The sequence below is a fragment of the Microchirus variegatus genome (genome assembly GCF_963457635.1).
Source record: "Microchirus variegatus genome assembly, chromosome: 8".
Taxonomy (NCBI): domain Eukaryota; kingdom Metazoa; phylum Chordata; class Actinopteri; order Pleuronectiformes; family Soleidae; genus Microchirus; species Microchirus variegatus.
In genome coordinates, this window is record NC_139809.1 from 2356634 (window position 1) to 2378984 (window position 22351).

General features: G+C 41.9%; 2 protein-coding genes across 2 annotated transcripts; both read right to left on the reverse strand.

Annotated features, from left to right (window-relative positions):
• Positions 1-2228: 2228 nt before the first annotated feature.
• Positions 2229-6391, reverse strand: aqp9a (aquaporin 9a; the record flags this gene model as incomplete). Its single annotated transcript, XM_083894017.1, has 6 exons — positions 2229-2454; positions 3713-3930; positions 4629-4747; positions 4925-5062; positions 5961-6087; positions 6290-6391. 6 exons carry the CDS (start codon positions 6389-6391, stop codon positions 2229-2231), a joined length of 930 nt encoding a protein of 309 aa, XP_083750143.1.
• Positions 6392-6937: 546 nt separating this feature from the next.
• On the reverse strand, positions 6938-17607 carry LOC310930542 (cingulin-like protein 1; the record flags this gene model as incomplete). The annotated part of the gene is made up of 18 exons (XM_083893568.1): positions 6938-7103; positions 7192-7355; positions 7451-7559; positions 7788-7912; positions 9372-9455; positions 10212-10301; positions 11055-11207; positions 11463-11633; positions 12235-12387; positions 12603-12707; positions 12799-13005; positions 13095-13307; positions 13397-13538; positions 14661-14809; positions 14906-15001; positions 15092-15197; positions 16509-16603; positions 16678-17607. 18 exons carry the CDS (start codon positions 17605-17607, stop codon positions 7025-7027), a joined length of 3171 nt encoding a protein of 1056 aa, XP_083749694.1. The 3' UTR covers positions 6938-7024.
• Positions 17608-22351: the final 4744 nt, after the last annotated feature.

The window sequence follows — 22351 nt, forward strand, 5'->3', positions numbered from 1 at the left end:
TCACCAAAATGGAGGGCAAAATTCAAAAAAGGCCAACTTCCTGTTGAGTGGAAGCCATGGTCTTCCCGGAAAGTTTTGGGGAAAAAACTTTTCTCCCCTGTCCAATCTATCGCTATTACGATTTTGAGGGTATCCCTCTGGGATAACTCTGAGACAGTTCACCTGTGTCCCAACCGTTTCCTGACAGGATGGTTGTTTGTCCATGGTTGTTTAGAATGGCCCTGTGATGGACTGGTGACCTTGTCCAGGGCGTATGGACAACTCATAACCAAGCTATGTCAGCTAGGATTGGCCTTCATAATTCCCCGCCTGTGGCCAATAATCACATTTTGTGCTTTGAGTTATTTTGGGATGGACACTGGTGCACCTTCTCGGCATTTGTTGTTTCAGGAGCAGCAGGTAGTTTTATGAATTCAACCCTGGCCCGAAATCTCAAATCTCACCCATTGTTGATCTTCCTTGTCTACTCGCAATCACCGCAGTGGATGGGCAACCCTTGGATATGGGTATGGTTGAGCAGGTCACCTGCCCGATCTTCATGCGCATTGCCAATCACACAGGAAGAGATTAAGTTTTTTCTTAGTGATGCGCCTCAGTTACCCCTTATTCTGGGACAACCATGGCTCAAGGAACACAACCCTCACATCAATTGGAGGACTGGGAGCTGGGGCGCAGACTGTGCATCTCACATGATGGAATCAGACTCTGTTCATCTCCTTTGGGTCTTGAGCTTCCCGCTGGTACCAGCACCTCTGCCTCGAAGTCTCCCAGTTCAGTAGGTCTCACCTGTTCTACCCCCAGTGATCCACTGACTCCTGGGGATCTTGCCATCCGTGTGCATTCCGTTTCAGGTCTGGACAGACCACAATAATCGGGCTTATATCCAGCAGGCAAAAAGCCTAAATCCTCAATGAGCTCACAGGTTTGATTTCAACCTTTCATACAGTCCAGGTTCAAAGAATCTGAAGCCGAATACCTATCTCGCCGAATTGAGTGTTCAGGTAGGGACAGTTCTCCAGAGCCCATTGTGCCCCTTACTCACATTGACACTGTGGTCCAGGGGGCTCAACAGCAGGAGGCAGACCCTGGAGCATCCCCACGCAAGTCAGGGAGTGAAGCAGTTCCCTGACCTCATTTTTGAATCCACAAAACCTTTCGACAACTTTTCAACTTTGAGGGTGCAAATCACCAAAATGGAGGGCAAAATTCAAAAAAGGCCAACTTCCTGTTGAGTGGAAGCCATGGTCTTCCCGGAAGGTTTTGGGGAAAAAACTTTTCTCACCTGTCCAATCTATTGCTATTACGATTTTGAGGGTATCCCTCTGGGATAACTTTGAGACAGTTCACCTGTGTCCCAACCATTTCCTGACAGGATGATTATTTGTCCATGGTTGTTTAGATTGGCCCTGTGATGGACTGGTGACCTTGTCCAGGGCGTATGGACAAGTCATATCCAAGCTATGTCAGCTAGGATTGGCTACCTCAGAAGAAGACGATTCACAATATTATCACAATAACTGTAAAAAGATATTCAGATGTTTACATTTGTAAAGGGAAATGGGCGGAAACTTGTGTCCAATCTCTACCTGGATTTTGAGCGACAAAGACAGAGTTGTCCTTGATCTGCACAAGGACATTTAATTCAGTTGACTTCGACTGTTGACACTGTGATAACATTCATCCTGTGCAGTTGTTGCATCCAGAGACAAACACAGCTGAAAAAACCAACAACAAAGATGATAAAGTGAAAGACAAAGCTCTTTTTAAAAACTTTAATGTAGACAAAACACAGAGTCACATATAAATTATAATAATAATAATAATAACAATGAAAGGAAAGTGGCATGCATAAACTATTAATTTGGTGTCACTTGTTTCCACATTTTTAAATGAAGGATAATATTTATTATACAGTATTTACAACACAAATGAAAAGTCATGACAATGTAAAGCAGGACTGACATTTTCAACATAAAAACTTAAAACTGCAGAAGAAACAGTCGAGCACTGTTACCGCCATGTTTCGTTTGTGCATCTAGCTGCAGTTTTTTCAATCTATAAAATGTTTCCTGTGTGTATGTGGCTTTGTTTCTTTGTGCACACTGAGCTGAAATCACAGCGCAGAGAGACACTGACGGAGGACGCCTGACCTTCTACAAGTGGAAGTCATGTGACTGACAGTAAAAACAGCTGATCTGATACGGTCAGTCCTGGAAGTGAGTGTCTTTTTAGCTCATGGCGATCATCTCATATTTGTCTTTCAGACTGCTGTCCTCGTCGTCATCTTCCTCCTCCTCCTCCTCCTCCTCATCCTCCTCGTCCTCGTCCCCGTGGGGTTTCTCGGACTTGTCGTGGGAATGGTGCAGCTCAATAAACAGGTAGTAGACGACGGCCGCGACAACTCCACCCACCATGGGCCCCGCCACAGGAATCCACCACCAGTAGTCTCCAGTGCTGCAAACAGCAGAGAGTAAAGAGCACAGCTTGACGTAGAGGTCACTGCAGGTCACTGCAGGTCACCAGAGCCATCACTGGATCATTTTACACTCACTGACTGCATCTGTTCAGTGCATGTGACATTATTCTTGTCAGTGTGTATTGTATGTTTTGGGTAACATCTACTGCACGTCTGTCCGTCCAGGGAGTGGATCCCTCACCTGTGGTTCTCCCTAAGGGTTCTACCCTTTTTCCCTTTTACAAGGGTTTTTTTCCCTGGTAGTTTTTCCTTACCCTGGTCGAAGGTCTAAGGACAGAGGATGTTACCAACCCTGTGAAGTCCCGTGAGACAAACTATGTTTTGTAAACTGTGGGCTATATAAATAAAGATTGATTGATTGATTGATACATAATACTGTCTCCAGCTCAGGTCTTAACCTGGTTACTTTAGTTAAACCTGAATAAATAAATCTTGGATCCACTTGGATCCACCGGTGTGTAAGATTTAAGTGACATGATTACCATTTGACAGTAATTGCATATAAAACGATGACACTGATGTTTTTATCAGTGTAAAAATCTGCTGAATGTAGGAATTTTTGTTTTCATAACCACACAATGAGACACTTATTACATATTAACACTGATGGACGATCTAAAGTGATATCTGAAGGCTGCCGTGGGTGAGGTGAGAGAGGACTTCACCAGTAGATGCCGCTAAATCCTACACACTGTACCTGTAAAGGCAATTTCCAAGATGTAAACATAGTGATAGCTCATTATAATATTAATCACAGGCTAAATTAATTTGATATTTGTGATCATATTTTCTTTAAAAAATCTGTTTTAATCCAACACCTCATATCACAGTTCTATAAAATTACACTAAAGGATCTTTATCCTAACAGTGCAAACCACAAAAGAAATGGAACTTATTACCCATAGGCGTGTTTGTATATGTGTATAATTGCTGTAAAAGTAAAAAAAAAAGCTTTTGTTATCCTTATAATAAGCCTTTTATATGTACGACATACTATGGGCTGTCATGTAAACATGTCCTTTTGTCAGTTATTCAACATTTTCACACACTTTTCTGTATTATACCTACAATCCAAGGCCTATACAATAAGACAATCATTCTAACATATTTTAACATATATGAACCATTCCATAAATATCACCCTGACCATTCCAACACAGACTTTATTTGTCGGTTCATTTAATTAATCTAACTCTGCTATGTAAGAGAAATTACACAATACAGTTGCACGGTTACCTGAATACCTCCATCCCCCACCCTGCCACAGCTGTGAATAGTCTGGGTCCCAGGTCTCTCGCTGGGTTCAGAGGGTATCCACAGTTCAGTCCCATGGAAACACCGATGGCCATGATGATCAGCCCCATGGCGAGAGGCTCCATGCCTTTAGGAGCGCCGATGTTTCCACCATCGACGATGGCGAGGATACACAAGACCAGCATTCCTGTCCCCACCACCTCAAGAAGCACAAAGCTGTTCAATTAAATTCTAACAATGAAAAAGCAGCATTTAAAACATCCTGTGACCCTGATGGAGAGGATACAGTGGTAGAAGATGAGTGAGTGTAAACTTCCCAATACAGCACTGATTAGTTGTATTTCCTCATTCATTTTATTTTTATGAGATCCAGTTTATCTTGTTTTTAAGAAATAAGGTTTTATGTCCCTCCCTCTCCTGCCAAAATCATATTTCATATTTAAGTCTAGTGTGTAAAAAATGTGTCCACATCTCATCTATGCATCTTTATGTGCAAACAAATATATGGAAAAAGTGTCTGATCTTCACGAGAAGGTTTATCATAAGTGCGGTGAATTATTCAAACGGAAAGTATTTTTGTACCGTGACCCGTTCCTCACCTCCGAGTCCTACCGCTACTTTTTTGCCGACTCAGGAAACATTAACATAAGCACAGTTAGTCTTAGACGTCGTGTTATTTTTGGATCACTGCGCCAACCAAACGGACCCAAAATGGTGTTGAGTATAGATTCTGCCTCCCAGTAAAAACCAGTAAATGGGTCAAAAAAAAAGTGAGTGTTCTCAGACTAATTGGGCCAATCGATGTCACATTAGCCAAATTAATCAGAGTGTGCGTAATTTAGAGCCAGAATCCTACAGGCTGGGAGCAGCGATGGGTCGCTGGGTCACCAGAGCTCACCTGATCGATGAAGCCGCCCAGGACTGACAGGTGTCTCGCAGGGTACGAAGCAAAAATATGACCTGTTGCATTGATTCCTGTCACTGACAAAATCCCACTGGTGAAGTCCATGAAAGCATCTGTGCAGAGGACAAATGGCCATCTTTAGTTTTTTATGTTTAGGAGAACACTTAGAGAGAGAAACGTTCTTCTATTAGCAGTTAGAGTTATACTTTGCTATCTGTTCTTTGTCTTCTTATACATAATGTGCAAATAAATTAAACTAAGTAAGCATGTATGAGCTCAGTTGTATTCACCGTAGTATAATCCAAAGACTGTAGCAGCTCCAGTGAAGGCGCCAAGAAACTGAGCGAGGACATAGATGGGAAACTTCCAAATCTTCAGTTTGCCCAGAATCACCATGGCCAAGGACACGGCGGGGTTGACGTGGCCTCCTGGGACAAGAGGACAAAGGACAGAGTGAGAGCAGTGAGTAGTGGGGGAGGGGCGAGGGGTGTCTGGTATGATATCCTCTTAATTAGTAGCAAAGGAAGTCCAATTTACAAGAGGCAGCAGAGGGAGAGCGGCCCTTGGGACAGAGCTGGGTTTTGTTGTGTTTGTTCATCAAGCAGAATAATGGCCATTTGTTAGAAAATGATGCTATAAATACAAAACAAAAGAGCAACATTCCCTTCTTTGTTTTTCTTTTTTTTACCAGTCTCACATGGCTTGTTTACTGCACGTTTCAAATAAAATGACCTTTGAGAAACGTGGCTTTATTAACATTAAATGCTATTGTGTCTTTGTGATGAGGAAGTGGAGATTGTGCTCAGTGGAGTTCAGAGCGGACGCGGAGTCTGTTCTGTTCTCCATCACAGACATGCGTGAACACAGGCCTGTGATCGATGGGACTTTTGAAGGACGTTTAGTGCCCAGGGCGATGTGTGACCCTAAAAAGAGGCTCTGCACTAGCACCGACAGATCAATGGTCAATTCACATCCGTTGAATGTGAACAGGAGTGCTGGCTCGTTCCTGTGGAGGTGGGAGCCACGTAGTTACATTATTACAAACAGTGCGATTACAACACACGCAAACACCCTGGTTGAAAATGGAATAATTGGAAATATTTTTTACGGCAGCAGAGGAGCTGAATATGCAAAAGAAACAACAATTAACAACTGGATTATAAAAATGGATGATGTATTGAAGTCGATTTGACAGGATCACGATCAGCTGAGCAAGGAATTGATCTTGTCAACATCAATAAAACATTTTCATCCTTTTTTGTGCCATATAAAAAAACTACTTTCAAGCATATAAATAACACACAAATGTTGTGAAATCATGTTTACCTGACACTCCACCGGCCACATATGCTGCCATCATCAGTCCCACAGAGAAGCCGATGTGGACGGAGAGAGGTTCACCCAGGGTGTTTCGACTGAGGACGGTTTGAGCGACTGAGCCACAGCCAAACAACTGACGGAAAGAGGGAGAAAGCAACAGGTTTTTACACGCATAAAGAAAGGTTGTTAAAACTTCTGAAGTTTAAGTTCGCTAAACATCAAAAAAAAAGCTGAAAAACAGCAATCATGAAGGATATGCATCGCAAAAAACTCTGCTACACGCCAACCTTCTTAATAAATGCTTAGTGGGAGTGAATTAAAAATCAGTTACTTACAACCAAGACAAACGTCCCCAGGAATTCTGCCAGGAATTCCTTGAGTATTCCATGTTTGAGAGCACAGCGCTGCCTCATGCTTCTCCTGTGTTGTATTTCCATGTGTCACGGTGCAAAAGTGGCGTCTAAAGTGCTGCCAGGCGTCCAGCAGCGTGAAACCTCTGGAGCCGTGTTCAGAGTGCTCGTGTCGAATCTGCGCCGTGCTGCTCGATCACTCAGCCACTCAGCACAGAACATTGATCCGATTGTGCAAACGCACTCTTTCCCGTGTCGGTGCCTGTCTGTCACCGACGCAGCCACTCACAGCAGAGGGCTCAGGTAATCTCCAGGTGAGATTTGGATTAAAAATACATGTTTTTGGCTTTTGACAGTATCACTAAAAAAGTAATAGAAATTTTCTGGTGATGTCCCAAGGTTCTTTCTTTTTCACCAGATACATAAGTGTACTGACACTGTAGGAAACTCTGCAGCCCTGGTGGAGGACTGTGTTTGTATTTCAAGAGTTTCTAGAAGTATATAAACATGACTGACTGTTGATAAAGCATTTTTAATACATTTATGCACAAGTTTGCATTATATTAACTCACACAAAATAAAAACATAGTTTGAGTGAAATAAGTCAGAGTTTGTCAAGAATCAGTTGTTGAGTAGATGTTGTGGTTTTAGCCCTGGCAAGGAAAACATGGTAGAATCACACCTGAGTTGTTAATATGCAGAATTATAAAAATCAGTCAGTCAGTCGGAGCCAAAATCGTCCACGTCGTTCAAATCGTCCTCCACAACCTTAATGAGAGTAGGGGATTTCTTCTTACGCCTGTAAATGCGAAGAAAAAACAACGACGTTAAACACGGTTTTAATGCAGCTCTATCAAACATGGACGGTCGGCGGCCGAGTGCTTCACCTCATATCGTTCCGCATTGTGCTCAGTTGGCCATGAAGCTGCTCGTTGGCTTCGATCTGTTCGTCCAGTTCTCTCTGCAGCTTCTTCTTACTGTGCTCCAGACGCTCGATCTCCTCCTCTGCCTCATCCATCTGCCTCTTTGCCATCTTCAGCCTCTGAGTCAGCTGCAGAGTTCACCAAAGTGAGACGTTCAGTCGGGAGTCACGTCTGCTGACTTGTTTCTCCTTCTTTACAGTTGTACACAGGTGTTTATCTTTACCTGGTCTCTCTGGCTCTGCAGGTTGACGTGCTCCTCGTCCCCCTGCATCTTCATCTCCTTCACTTTGCGCTCCAGCTTGCGGTTCGCCTGCTGGAGGCTGTTGTTTTCCCTGACGAGGAGGGGAAAAAGCACCGAGAGATCACGTCACCGCTGCAGCGTCCTGTAATTCAACACCTAGCAATAGTATTTGGAGCAGACGTCCTTTCACTCTGACCACAGGGAAAGTGATAGGAGCATCAAGTGTCTGATGGATCTATTATCCAATGTGTCTTCTCGTGCTCCAACTAGTAAACACAGACTCAAATGTATTTATATCTGTCAAAATTTGACCACTGACTGTTCTTCTCCTTGCAGCTTCTCCTCCAGTTCCTGGATGCGACTGTTCAGTTTGGAGACCAGCGAGTCCTGGTTGGTCCTCTGTGATCCTTCCAAATGAGTCACTCTGCTCTTCAGGTCTTTATTCTGACAAAGACAAGTAAAGTGAACGATGTTGTAAATAAGGTACACTTGTGGAGATTGGACCCGACCATCGTGTGACATTACTCCTCTGACCTACAGGTGGTGCTAATGTCACACATAAAAGGTTTTCCACAATTTTTCGAAACAATTGCATGGAACCCATTTGTTTGGCTTGAGGATCAATACAACGGATTTTGGGTTTAACTGAACCTGAGAGGATATATTTAAATAAGTTTGCACATACTGTACATTTTCATGCCAACACTGTGATAATAACAGATTATGTGTGAGGCATAGGTTTGGAGAAGCAGATGGTACGACATGTTGAAATGAAATGATTTCAATATACATAAATGTTATGACCGATCTGATAAGAAAACACATTTCTCTGTGCAATAAAATTCTTTCTTGCTGTCCACACAAATGTCGAGTTAAAAGTAAAAAGAAATAGATAAATAAGTAATAAAATAACAGACACTAAGGGAAGTAGGGAATGCAAAACAAAAATAGACATCTGTTATATACAATGACTTATTATAAGTATCTGATATGTACATATAAGAAAAAAAAGAAACAATGTGCAAAGTAATGTGTTGAGTATGTGTCTCCAAGTTTTACAACTAAAAGTAGTGAGGGGGAGATAACAAGAAAAATGGAAGATTTATTTTCCGATGAACAGATTGTAAAATATTGTAGTAATAATGCACCCTGTCCTCTGTGCTAAGCCCCTCCCACCAGAGCACGGACCGACGCCCACATTTCATACATGAGGCAGTTTCTCCAGCTCTGAAGTTACTCTGACTTACTTTCATTTTTTTTAGGTTGTTTTGCAGCATAGACAGTTTTTGCCAAATGCTGGAATAGTGACCACCTAAGATATGTGTGTGTGCTGCTGCTGAGTAGAAAAGCCATTAGCAGGGCTTTCTCTCTCTAAACTGCACTGTGATTGGTCAAAGTCTCGGGCCACAGTCACCCACCGCGAAAAAACAGAGTTCTCCCAGATCACTTGATTTACTAAATTATTATTCATAAATCTAAAGTATTGATCGGTACAACAAAAGATCTTGCCTACCAAGGCTTTAACCATTTAATAGAAATAAAAAGTCATAAAACAGGGTATATTGACCAATTTTACACACACGCTCACGGTCAAAAAGGGATCGAGTTTCTCAGTTGTCACATGGAACGTTGACTAGTTATCAAGATAACAGAGATTTATTTTGTCATGGGTAAATCTGGTATATTCCAGAGGACATGCTACAAGACTAAACTGCTTAGAATAATACAATGTTTAAAGGCTAGAACCAGCAAATATGAAATAAATAAAATAAATGTCAAAGTTAATCAAAATTAGAGCTGTATATGGAGTCGCTGATTGAGGACGATCTTCGGCATTTAGTGGAATTAGTGCTACAAATGTGTCTCGGGTTGGGGGAAGTGTCATGGCGTCAGAGGTCAGTACCTGTCTCTCCAGACTCGTCTTGTCACACTCCAGGTCCTGTCTGACCGATCGCTCCTGCATCAGCTCGTTCCTCATCAGGTCCACCTGTCACACACACACACACACACACAACACAGGAACAGTTTCAGTCATAACATTAAACATGAAGCAAAGTGAATGTTTGGTCAGTCAACAAGGGCAGAACATACACATACTGTGCACATATACATATGTATATAATCCCATTGAATTCAAAATAAGACCATAAGACATTATTACAAAGCACGGGGGGGGAAGTTTTCTCAGGACAAATGAAAAAGTTTCCAGCTTAACTTCCTAATCCAAGAGGAAGTGCTGTCTGTTCTGAGCGACCACATCAGATCTGAAGGCTAGTTCCTCTCTCTAATAACATCCAGAGGCCCAGTGGAGGGTGGAGTGTGAATAGCTGCTCATAATAGTTAGCTCTTATTTGTCTTCACTCTGCACCAAAAGCAGTGTCTTGTATTAATTAGTCTGCAGCACCATTCTCCCTGTTAATGACGGCCCACTTTACAGACACACTGAGGATCTTTACGGCCGGGAATCGGTTGAAGAACCGTACATGAAGTCAGAGGAGATTGTCGTCATATTTTAGGGCAGTGACAAAGTGAGTGAAGGAATAAAAACAAAACTCGTTCAACGAGCGCGTCTGAACGCACCAATCGGCAGCTTTCGGGGTCAAAGGGGGAAATCTGAGTACTCTACATCTGTTTATGATAAAAACAGACGGAGGGCTGGGTGTTCACACCACATGCACATACTCTGTCACTGAATGCTTGTTATTAATGTTAGCGAGTAGAAAAAGGGAGGGAGTGAACCTGCCTGCTCTTTGGTTTTGTCCAATCTTTCCATCAGACGGTCTGCACTGCCTCGCTCATCATTGAGATCTTCGGCGAGGCGGCCGATTCGTCCCTGAGAGGAGAACACAAAAGTCAAAGAAAAGTAAAAGGAAAAGGAATAACGCAAAGATAATAACGAATCATTAAAACATTTCTGCGCAGATGTGAGCGTTTTTGACCCTTCGAAGAGGGCGAACGACAGACCGGATGAGATCCCTGAGAACAAACACCCAGACAGGTCTGATAACTTTACACAGTAAACATGGGCTTCATCGGCTGATACGCAGTGTCAACAGCGAGCTCGCCGGAGTCACACAGCAATGTTTTGTCATCAGTGAAGACAAACAGTGCTGAGCTGTGAGATTGTTGTTGCCAGGGCTCATTACAGTGTCCTTACACTTCACAGGAACAAGTGAGTGCAAATACTGGCACCTGAACAGATAAACACTTCACGCTGATAAGGCATATTTGACTGTGTGCTGCAGTGAGAGTGAAAACAGAGTATCATTAATGGTATTTATACACATATAACTCCAGTAAATGTTATGGTTTAATAAACACACTTATTTCAACTTCAATATGTCTTATACACTATTTATTAAATGGTTTAATGGTTTAATCGTGAATCAGGAAGAGAACCATTATGGACGTTTTTATACTTTTGATTCCCGCTAAGAGAAAATGTATCACATTTATTCTCACTGATGTTGATGGAAATGATGTCTTTTTGACATGTTGTGCTGCGTCAATGAACGATGAGACTATTCTTTACATTCTGACCACTTTTTCCCAGGTTCCCTGAGTGGAAGTTCCCGGGACAATTTACCTCCATGAGTTTGACCTGTCGGTCTCTGTCGTCCACCGTGGCCGCGTTCTTCGCCTCCAGCTCCCTCACCTTCTGCTCCAGCTGCTGGACTCGCAGCTGAGCGTCCTGCTGCTCCCTGCGACACCGCTGCAGATCCTCCTCCAGAGGAAGGAGCTGAGCACGGGACAGGACAGAGATCACTGAGTAAACACGTGCTATGAGATAAGGCAAGGCATGTTTAGTGGACATTGTTAAGAAAACACATAAAGCGTTAAGTCAATCCCAGAGGATCTTCATAGCACAAAAACGTATGAAACAAAGAGGTCATAACTCCTTTTCGGCCTTGTCTTTGATTCAGCTTTTATTTTGATGACCAGCTATAGTGGAACCTACAAACTGAAATATCTGAGCGAAGCCTGAGTGCCACACCTCTTCCTGCAGTTTTTTGGCCGCCTGTCGAAATTTCTCCAGCTCTGCTCCCTTTTCCTGCAGCTGCCTCCGCAGCTCGGCCAACTCCCTCTGGTTCCTCTCTTTGGCCTCGTCGACCTGGTTCTGCAGTACGTCGGTGGACGCCTCGCACTCTTCCATGATGCTGTTCATCTGAGCACACGGATAAACAAGGAGCTTCCTCAGTGAGATACACTACTGTGCAAAAGTATGGGCTCACCTTGCACTTTTTTGTGTGTTTTCCATTAAAACTCATCAAAAGAGTTGCAAAATGAATAGAAAATATAGTCAAGACATTGACAAGATTAGAAATAATGAATAAAGAACCAGTAAAACTGTTTTCAGCTGTGCTAACATCATTGCACAAGGGTTTTCTAATCATCCAATAGTCTTCTAACACGATTAGCAAACACAATGTACCATTAGAACACTGGAAATGTGCCTCTATACACCTATGTACATATTCCATTAAAAACTAGACGTTTGCAGCTAAAATAGTCGTTTACCACATTAACAATGTATAGAGTGTGTTTCTGATTCATTTAATGTTATATTGATTGAGAAAAAAAAAGTGCTTTTCCTTCAAAAATAAGGACATTTCTAAGTGTCCCCAAACTTTTGAACGGTAGTGTACTTTGAGTGCCTTTCATATGAAAAAGGGGATGGAAGACGACGAGCTTCAGGGTCAAGATAACATATTTTTGGATCATGTTTGTCTCTTGGACAAACATGGGCTCTTTGGGCCACCTCTCACCTTTCTCTGCAGTTGCTCTACAGCACGGTCCTGCAGCCTCCTCTCGTCTTCCAGCTCAGTTTTTGTCTTCCACAGCTCCTCTCTTTGTTTCCTCTCCTCCTTGAGCTTCTCCTTCAGGTCCCTGTGCTCGTGATTGAGTTTGGTCAACTTACTCTGTCAAAGGAGAACATAGAGACGAGGGGAAAACTCTGGGAGTTTAAGATCATGGACAAAAAATACATTTCATGATATGAGCTACAAGCTTAACCAAGCGGTATCTCTTTGTTAGTTGTGCTTAAGAACAGGAAACATGGATGGAGAGATGTAGAGATGCAGATTGTTATGCATCATAGATCATTGACCAGATTTCTGCAGTGACATGGCCTTACCTGCACATCCTCCAACCGAGTGAGCAGCGATTGGTTGGACAGACACATCTCCTCCTCAGTCCTTCTCACATCCTTAAGCATTTCCTCCACCTGCTGCTTTTCCCTCTGAGGAACCGGACAAGAACATCAGCAATAACGACATACTTCGACTCACAAAAACACTCCTCTTTTCCACACCCACACCTCCTCCTCTCACCTCCAGCTGCTTCGCTCTCTGCTCCAGCAGTTTCTCCGTGGTTCTTCCCTCCTGGATCGCCTGGCTCAGCTGATCCACTCTCTTGTTGAGCTCTTGCACCTTCCCTCTCAGCTGGTCTCGCTCTTGGCTCAGCTCCTTCAGCTGCACCTTAGCTACACCTTTCTCCTCCTCCGCATCAACCCTCTCTTGACACACGACAGCGTTGCTCTAAAGGGCAGGTTTGAGAAAATTGGGAGCAGTGAAATCAATTTGGAAACACAAGACTAATCCAAACAAGTGCATTCCTTCCCTGTTACCTTTTTAGTCAGCTCTAAATCCCCGAACAGCTTATCAAGTTCCTGTTCATAGTCATCCTTCAGGGCGGCCAGGTATTTGTCATGAGCTTCCACCTCTTCTTTAAGTGCCCCCTTTAGGGAGTTGAGCTCTTCTGTCTGGCTGTGCAGCACCTCCTCCTGCTCCTCCTTCACCTGCAGCATCTCCTGGAAGTCTGTGCGCATCTGTACCATTTCCTGACACAAATGCAACGGCACAAAATGAAGAGGATTTCCAGCTGCCGTTGATTTGTGGGAGCACCTCTGCTACACCTGATGTCCTTTACCTTCAGGAGAACTTCTTTCTCTGTATTTACCACCTCGACGTGTTTGGCTTGGTCCAGCTCGTCGTGCATCTCGGAGAGCTGCTGCTGAAGGTCTTTCATCTCCATCCTGTATCTTTCTCTCTCTGCCTTCATTTGACTCAGTCTGGCAACATATGAGGAAAAACATGGTTTATCCTGCTTTAAAGTGGCAGAACAGTGCTGTATGTGGCTAGATAACGAAAATAACTGACTATAACGGTCTTTATCAGAACACACATTAAAATAAACTTGAATGACCTCAGAGTCTTTGTACATTGAGCTGAAGAGTGTGGTTATTCCGTGAGTTGTCTGAATAAGCTGAAGGATGCCTGATCTATTCATTCACTTCTTGAGTGTCTTGACGAGATTAAAGCTTGGATGTCCCTCAACATTTTACATTTTAATGAAAAGGCAGAAGACAGAAGTGATAGTCTGGACCCAGTGTTGGACCCCTTCCTGTTAAACCTGGGCCCTTTGGCACCGTGTGGTTTCGCATCATTTGACTCACAGTAGGGAAAATTTGGAAAAGGGGTAAATAGATTTTTTTTTACAACTCAGTGAAAAACTGAGGGAGGGAAGCACTTCAAAAAAAATATACTACTGCTATTCTAGCAATACAACGCCACATGCAAATCAGTGAAGTATCCCTTTCAGCCTACAGTCACACATCTGGGTTGGCAAAGGTGAACTCTATCCTTTCTGAACAGCACTTTGAGACAGAAATACATGCCTTAATTAAATCTTGCCTGGATAAAAGCACTTTATTTTGGATTCAGTCAGACCAGAGGACACAAGGGAACACATAAGCCTCTCACTCCACTGGCTGCCCGTTCACTTTAGAGTTAATTTTAAAATGATTTCATTCGTTTTTAAATCCTTAAATGGTCTTGCCCCGCCTTACCTCTCTGAGCTGCTTCATCCTTACATTCCTGCTGAGGTCTCTGAGGTTCAGCTGATCAGATACTCGTTGGCTTTCAACCCAGTATGAGATGATCTTTTTTTTAAATAGTTTTTTGCATGAATTATTTGTGTTTTCATACTTTCATACACAGTATTTTATTGTTTTATTATATGTTTTACTGTTTGATCTTAGGTCTATTAGGTCTTATGTTTTTATATTTCATGTACAGCACTTTGTTTCAGCTGTTGCTGTTTTTAAAGGGCTTTATAAATAAAGTTGGGTTGGATTGGATTGAATGAACTCTACAACTGCTACTTTCCTGAACCACGAGGAGGTCAAACTTACTCCTTTTTCGTAGACTGAAGTTGTGCCTCAGTATCAACCTGTCTGTCTCTGAGCTCGCTGAGCTCTGTCTGACTTTTGATCAGCTCCTCCTGGAGTTTCGTTTTCTCCGTCCTGGCCTTCTCGCATGCCTTGGCCAGAGTCTTTTCGTTCTGCATGACACAACAACAGAGAAGGTCTGATATCAGTCACAGGAACAGGAAGCGAGTGGTGCGGAGGTGAGTCAGCAGGATGGGACTACACTTCACCTTCATTTCTGTTTCCAGTCTTTCCTTTAAGTCGGACACTTCCTTCTCCAGCACGGTCTGTTTCTGCTGCAACTGCTTCGCCTCAGCGGCGTAATTCTACATCAAAGGGTTCGGCACAGGATGTTAAGACAAAATCATGATGAGCAAAAATACCAACACTGGCAAACGTATCATCCCAGCGCTCACCTTCTCCTCCTCCTCCACATTCTTAGCAGTCCTCCACTTGAGCTTGGTGATCCTTTCGAACAGCAGGTCGACTTTCTTCTCAGTGGTGGAGTCGTCATCTGTCGTCCTGCGAAGCGCGAATCGTCATAATAATATCGTAATAGTGTAATAATGTGATAATTCATAAAATAAATAGATAAATACATCTCATCATGTCCAGGCTCAGCGAGTATTTGTTCCACGTTCGGTATGTTTGACAACACGTGTCTAGGTTTTTTTATTGATCCGTTTTCGGCACAGTTGGTACAATAGCTCAGATTCGGCACATTCTTTAAAAAACGGGCCCTGGTGGATCTTATTAGTTATTTATCAGTGGAAACAAGTTCCTGCTCTGCATTCCTGACTGCTGTGTCTCTGAGCACACACAGCTGGATCAGCGCACGCTTATCTGACTGCACCGCACACCCCTGAGCCCTCAGCTCAAAGTGGAAATGTAAACTCATTTATAAAGCTACAGTGCCTCAGTTTAAGTGATTTTTTGTTGAGTGAGGGGAGCATTCGTGTGCATACAGCAGCAGCGCAGGGCCCTGGCGATGGTAAGAAATCTTTATCCCATCAAACTTCTAAACGACCAGAATTTTAAACGGGTGAAATTGATTTTTCAAACTTTTCCTGGACACTTCTTCATGTTTTAAGTCATACTCCCACCTGGTTGCAGCTGTCTTACTTTAGTAGCATCTGTTTTTACATAAAACAAAGTACATTCTGTGTGCAGTAATGTTGCCAGGTGATCACACACCATCTAAGCAGAGGATCATGTGAAACTGATTGGGATGTTTGATCTGAGTTTTGTTTATGTTTAAAAGTTACACGCTACAATTTTAAGTTGTTTTCAAAAGAGTTTTTGTAAATATGCTTAATGTTCTTCATGTCGACTGGATACAGGGAAGCAGCTACTCTGACCTCTAAAGCTTATTAGTTGGATCTTACTGCCACCTGGGCCAAATGGTGTCCAGTATATGAGCACAACTTGTACTCCATACCTCATTAATGGTCACTGGTTACATAATTTCTAGTGTTTTGTTTTAATTCCTATCGCCTGAGGGTAGTAGGAGAGGTGGAGTCACAGAGTGAGAGGCAGGGGACACTCTGGACATGTCCCCCAGGCTATCGCAGAGCTGACACATCGAGACAAACTTTCACATTAACTGGCAACCTGAACTGTGGGAAGACGTGTGCTTTAAGGATGTGACATGTAAACAAAGCTGCCTTTGGGCTATGCACAATTATTGCTAGGCTAAGCAGCTTCACATTGACTGTGCAAAAATAAAATGACATCAATGTTCCAATCTGTCAGCAAGAACATAAATCTCTATTTTTTCGCAAAATATTGAAACATTAGCTCAACTGAGACAGCTGAATGTGGAGGAGGACTCACCCGTCCTTGAGATAAGTGAAGAGCATCTGCTTCGCTGTGTCCTCATTTGAGTCAACTGAGAGTTCTTGCTGTCCTTTCAGAAGATCAGGAGTGACCTGGTTAAGGGATATTTCAGCGAATAAATAAAACATTTACAAAGCCAAGCGTGCTCCTGAACAGATCTCATTACCTGTGCGTCTCTATCATCGCATTCGTCAGTCTGGACGCTACATAGTTTCTCTTTATGAAGCACTTTTCCATTGTGTACTTTGAGCACTGTGCTGGGCTTGTTCTCCTTCGTTTGGCTCGTCAAAGAACTCTCTCTGCTCTGGATCCGAGCCCCGGCTGACCCAGACAGATACATCCCACCTGGAGTCTCCCCCCTGACGCTCTTCAGAGACGAGGGTCTACTGGAGGAAGGGGAGGACGAGGAGGAGTCTGAGGTACGACTGCTGTCCACGCTCCGTGACCTTCGACACTGCTCCAGGTCCAGCCTGTTCCTCCGGCCGCCCCTTCCCCTCTGCTGGCTGCTGTTGAACTGACTTATTAGCCTTCCCACAGATATGATGGAGTCTGTTTCCACCGAGTTTGGGGACCTCGCAGGGACGCGTCCAACAGCGGGGAGTGTTTTGCTCCGGGCCGCTTCAACTCGCTCTTCTCCTGGACCCTCAGCCGGCAGAGGGATCCTGGGTTTGGTCATGATAACGGTTGGGGTCGTCTCAGGCAAAAGTCCTGGTCGAGACACTGCGGCTGTTTGCGGCGGAATGACGAGGTTGAGGTCATTAATGTCAGGGTCATAAGGTCTTAGAAGCTCTGGGTGTTTCTGATAATGAAACCCAGAGGAGCCTGCAGCTCTCTGTGTCTCAGCTGGAGAATGTCTCTCATCCACAGACCTCCTCACCGTGCCTGGGTTGTACCCGGTCTGGTGAGTGATAACAGAGATATCCCTGTGGTTCTCCTGGCCAGAGCTGTTCAAAACTACGTAGGGTTGACCTTTGATTCCTTGAACCTGCACCCTCACGCCAAACATGTTCTCCTGGCTTCCTCTGGGACTGTGTTGCTGCATGTAGCTTCTCTGCATCATGATGTCTGGAGAGCCACTGAGTCTGCGAGAGTCCATCCTGACTCCACCAGATAGTGAGATGAACTATCGAAAGAAAAACACACAACTTGTTAAAAGAAAACTGCACCGATGAAGACAAATCCTGCACGGGAAGGTCAACTGAAAATCAATGCATACAGTGGTCTATTAAATTAAGAAATGTGACACGAACAGACAATATTCAGCTATTGCTGCCAGACTCAAAACTGTTGCAATAAACCTCAAGGTAACTTTACATGATATCTCACTTCTGTGTTGTTTTTTTACGTCTTTACCTGTGTAGTTTTTAAAAAAAAAGTACATCGATGAGTTTGAAGTAATTTTTGAGGTTGCCTGTTTTCACTGTCTTTGCCAGTCAAGAGCACCCACACCATCCATCCATCCCCAAAAGATGGACAACCTGACAACTCCTAGAGTTGAATCCTTGTTAATTAACAGCTTATACTCTACCGTTCAAAAGTTTGGGGTCACCTATACAATTTGTTTGCGTTTTCAATTTAAAGTCACACTTTTATTCATCAAAAGAGTTGCAAAATGAATAGAAAATATGGTCAATGGTCCTGTCGTCAAAGAACCAGCAAAACTGTTTTCAGCTGCGCTAACATCATTGCACAAGGGTTTTCAAGGGTTTTCTAATCATCCAATAGTCTTCTAACACGATTAGCAAACACAATGTACCATTAGAACACTGGAAATGGGCCTCTACATATGTACATATTCCATTAAAAACCGTTTGCAGCTAGAATAGTCGTTTACCACATTAACAATGTATAGAGTGTTTATTTAATGTTATATTCATTGAAAAAAAAGTGATTTTTCTTAAAAAATAAGGACATTTCTAAGTGACCCCAAACTTTTGAACGCTAGTGTAATTTACCAGTAAAAAAAAAGAAAACTTCACTGGAGGAGACTAACCCTGCATGGGAAGGTAAAATGAAAACTGATGAACGCATGAGGTTGGATCTGTTTACCAAACACTGGAGCGGGGGTTAGAGCCATAGAGGAGCATAATGACTCACAACCAGGGAGCTCGTCACACAGCTGCACTCGTCCGACACAGAGACACAATAAAGACACACTGACGGCAGCCTGATATTGCTGTGCAATGAAAACAGCTCCTTCAGTGTCCTAAGGACTGTGTACTATTGTGCGGTCAAAGCCGAGCCAACTGCATGACGTCCACCGCTGGACGAGGTCTCCAAGGTGTTGTCACCCGCGTCATTGGTATAACACATGAGGGAAAATGTCAACAAATAATGTGACTGTGAGGCTGAGAGACTAGAACAGTGAAGGTCTTGTGCTGCAGACAAAACCTTATCTTATCAAAAGCACAGTCCACGACATGGATACTTGTGGAGCAGCACACATGGCAGCTCTTTTACTGTATGTTTACGAACAGAAGAATTAAATTATTATTATTACATACAAAAAAATATGCATGTTATAATGGAAACATTACTTTATCAATACTTATATATATATATAATATAATAATTTACTAATACACTATATCAGTTATGTTGTAAATCAATAGTAAGAGTCGCCAGGTTGTACAAACTTGTTATTGTATGTTCATACCACAAAATTAAAACTGCCACTCTGTGACATGAAGGACACGAGAAAGGACATGAAATGCAGTTTTTTCATTAGCTCTAACATTATAAAAGTGTATTCCATTCAATTTGGGAGGCCATTGTATGTCTTAATACGAAATAATAATAATAACCACATTTTCATGTCCGATAATGTGGTTTCACAAACTCGATATCAGTATATCAGTCTGATACAGAACCTTGAATTGTCGACCTTTTGAACTATGGAGCTGTTAAGAACACATTTGTGCCATTTCACACTATTTCAAAGACAAAATTATCCAACTGTGACAAATATTGTTTCCCCATGAATAAGAAATAACTCAAATACTAAAATTATGTTTTGTATTTTTACAGTCTGTGGATAGTGAAGTGTGTGATATATACGATTTTGGAATAGTATTGGATTGTATTGATTTTGTCTAATTATTTTGACTAGTATTGGACCAATACTGATTATGATTATTATCATATAGGCTCATCCACCCCTCAGTCATAAATAATAGCTCACATCTGTTCGGTTTTTATGTTGTTTTCTTTTGTAATAAAAACAAAAACATAGATGAGATGGAAATTATCCATTAAAAAATGGGGAGTTTCCAGTTTGTGGAAAAGTCCATGTTCAACTTGTCACTTCCACTTCATTCCAGCAGACAATTAAACTTCATCAGAAAAATCCCGTCAAGTGAATTGATTTACCAACCACACACTATTACATTTAATACAACCTGGCAACCCTGGAGTCATAACAACTAAAACAAATCATTTATCAAACATTAATAACTTTACAGATTCCCACAAAAAAGGGTGGAAAAATTAGACAATTATTTCTACTTGTGAATGGCTGCGAGTTTACTTGTTTTTTTAAGTAGTTTCAGCTTCTTCATCGACTTCGCACTGTATTATACTCACAAACTGGTCAATAAGGAAAAGGTAAATGAACGATTGTGAACGAATACAAGTGAAGCAGGATGTGTTAGATGGAACAGAAGAGATGAAGTGGATACAAATGAGAAAATATTCCTCTAAACTCAGCGCAGAGAACATTAGTCTAAAACAAAGCTACGCTTCGCTGACTGTTACAGGAGCAATGACGTGATTCTCTGTTTTCAGGATAATGTGATTATAAAGAAAGTCGATATGAGGTGAAACTTACCCGCCGTGTGTCCGCTCAGTGACCGACTGCGGTGAAGTCAACCGTCCATCGTATTTCCGTGGTCAAATCAACCGCCCCTGCAATGTGAGTGCGCACGTATTCTCAACTTTACGGTGCATGCACTAAACTGGCCCTGCGCGATTTAACCCATTTCCGGTTTTCACAATAAAAGTGTCGGAAGCGCATACAATAAAAACAAAACAACACAGTAGTATTAGTAATATTAATATTAATATTAATATAAAAAACATGGTGCTCATTGTTCTTTTTGTTATTTAGATGATGCCTATTCGAGCTGATTAAATAATGTTATTTAAAAAAATAAAATAAAAAAATAGGTGTGAAGGGAAGTTATAACGCCACCTAGTGATTTAAACAGGCAATAGACATTGCTGATAATCGATATAAAAAATTGGATGTTGTCTTTCTCAGTGATTTTGATCCTATAATATGCAGCAAACCAAAGTTCACTGCTCTGTGTATCAGTATTTAACCATAACGTTTCTATTGTTTCTTTTCACTAATGCAGGTCGTCTCTTTTGGAAATGTGTTCATTTTCATTTAATGAACATAGACTTTTAAACTGTAAGGTGCAAAGGTACTAAAACATAGGGCATAAAATAAGTGTAACTTTGCCTAATAATAAAACCTAGAATAAATCATTTGTATCTGTATTGGTAAGAAAGAACTGTGTGAGTGTGTAGGAGCACGTAAAAACCCACATGAGCTATTTTAAAAAGGAAACATTTATTGCTACATTATTATTTTGACACATGCCTGCAGGCTACTTTAAACTGCACACACTGTACATGTTACAATATTTGTATTTCAGATGATTCATGATTATTATTTAGCAACGTGATATGCAAACAAGACATTTATTCAGTAATACTGTATTGCTCAGGGCATGAAATGTGGCTACGTCTAACAAATGTGTGTCAAATTAGAATGAAAACAGTAAAGAGTGACACGGATAAATTCACAATATCTGTATAAAAGATAAGTTACATAACTTAGAAAAAAAAGAAGAAGTTCTATTTAAAAAAACCCAAACATGCAAAGAGCTTCGACTACATCTGAAGAGCAAAAAAATTACACCCGGAAGAAAAGATATTGTGTCATTGTGTTAAACAGTGCTGTAACATGGATTTATAACAAATATAGAAACAACAGATGACGCCCACACAGTTAGGAACATTCTCGGAGATCTGTTCATTCACAGAATGGTCAAACTCCTGCAATACTCACACACACACACACACTCACACACACCACAGGACGGCTGAAATCTGTCATTTTGACACACACACACACACACACACACACACACGTGTGGTAACATGGATCCTCTGAGCTCAGTGGAAATCACAAATGCTATGTTGTAAATAGTGATACGCTGTAAAAGTGAGACAGAAATATGTCTGGCCCTGCACAAATGAAACCTGCAGATGACACCGAATGTCATTTCTGGGTTTGTAATGATAATAACGTAAAGGATAATCAATAATAAATATACAAAAATATGTACAAAAAAAACAAAAAAACATCTGCAGCTTACAATGCATTTGTCTGTTTACGAGTTTAAGTTTAGGCACAAAGTTAGAAGTCCGTTTGGGGAGCGAGGAGATGATTGTTCAACTGCATCACGCGTGACAATCAGAGTCGAGTCGAGCTCGCTTCACTTCAGAATTCAGAGGAAACACTTGGATTGTTCCCAGGATGCTCTTCAGTCAACATCTGGAAATTAAAAAAACACACACAGTGGCATCAAAGACTGACAAGTGAAAACCAAATATGAATTCTACAGGACAAGTTCAGAGGGAGAGCATTAAAAAGGTCATTTAAATGAGAAATCACGAGATTGTACTACGCAGTATTAAAAAAGGGGCCATAGCAGACAAACGTTAGATTTGTAAAACGAATAAATGTCTGAATCACTAATACACTCCTGGACTGGACTATAAAAGTGAAAGGCTAATGGTATAGATGCAACTGCTAATAAGATTATGTTAAC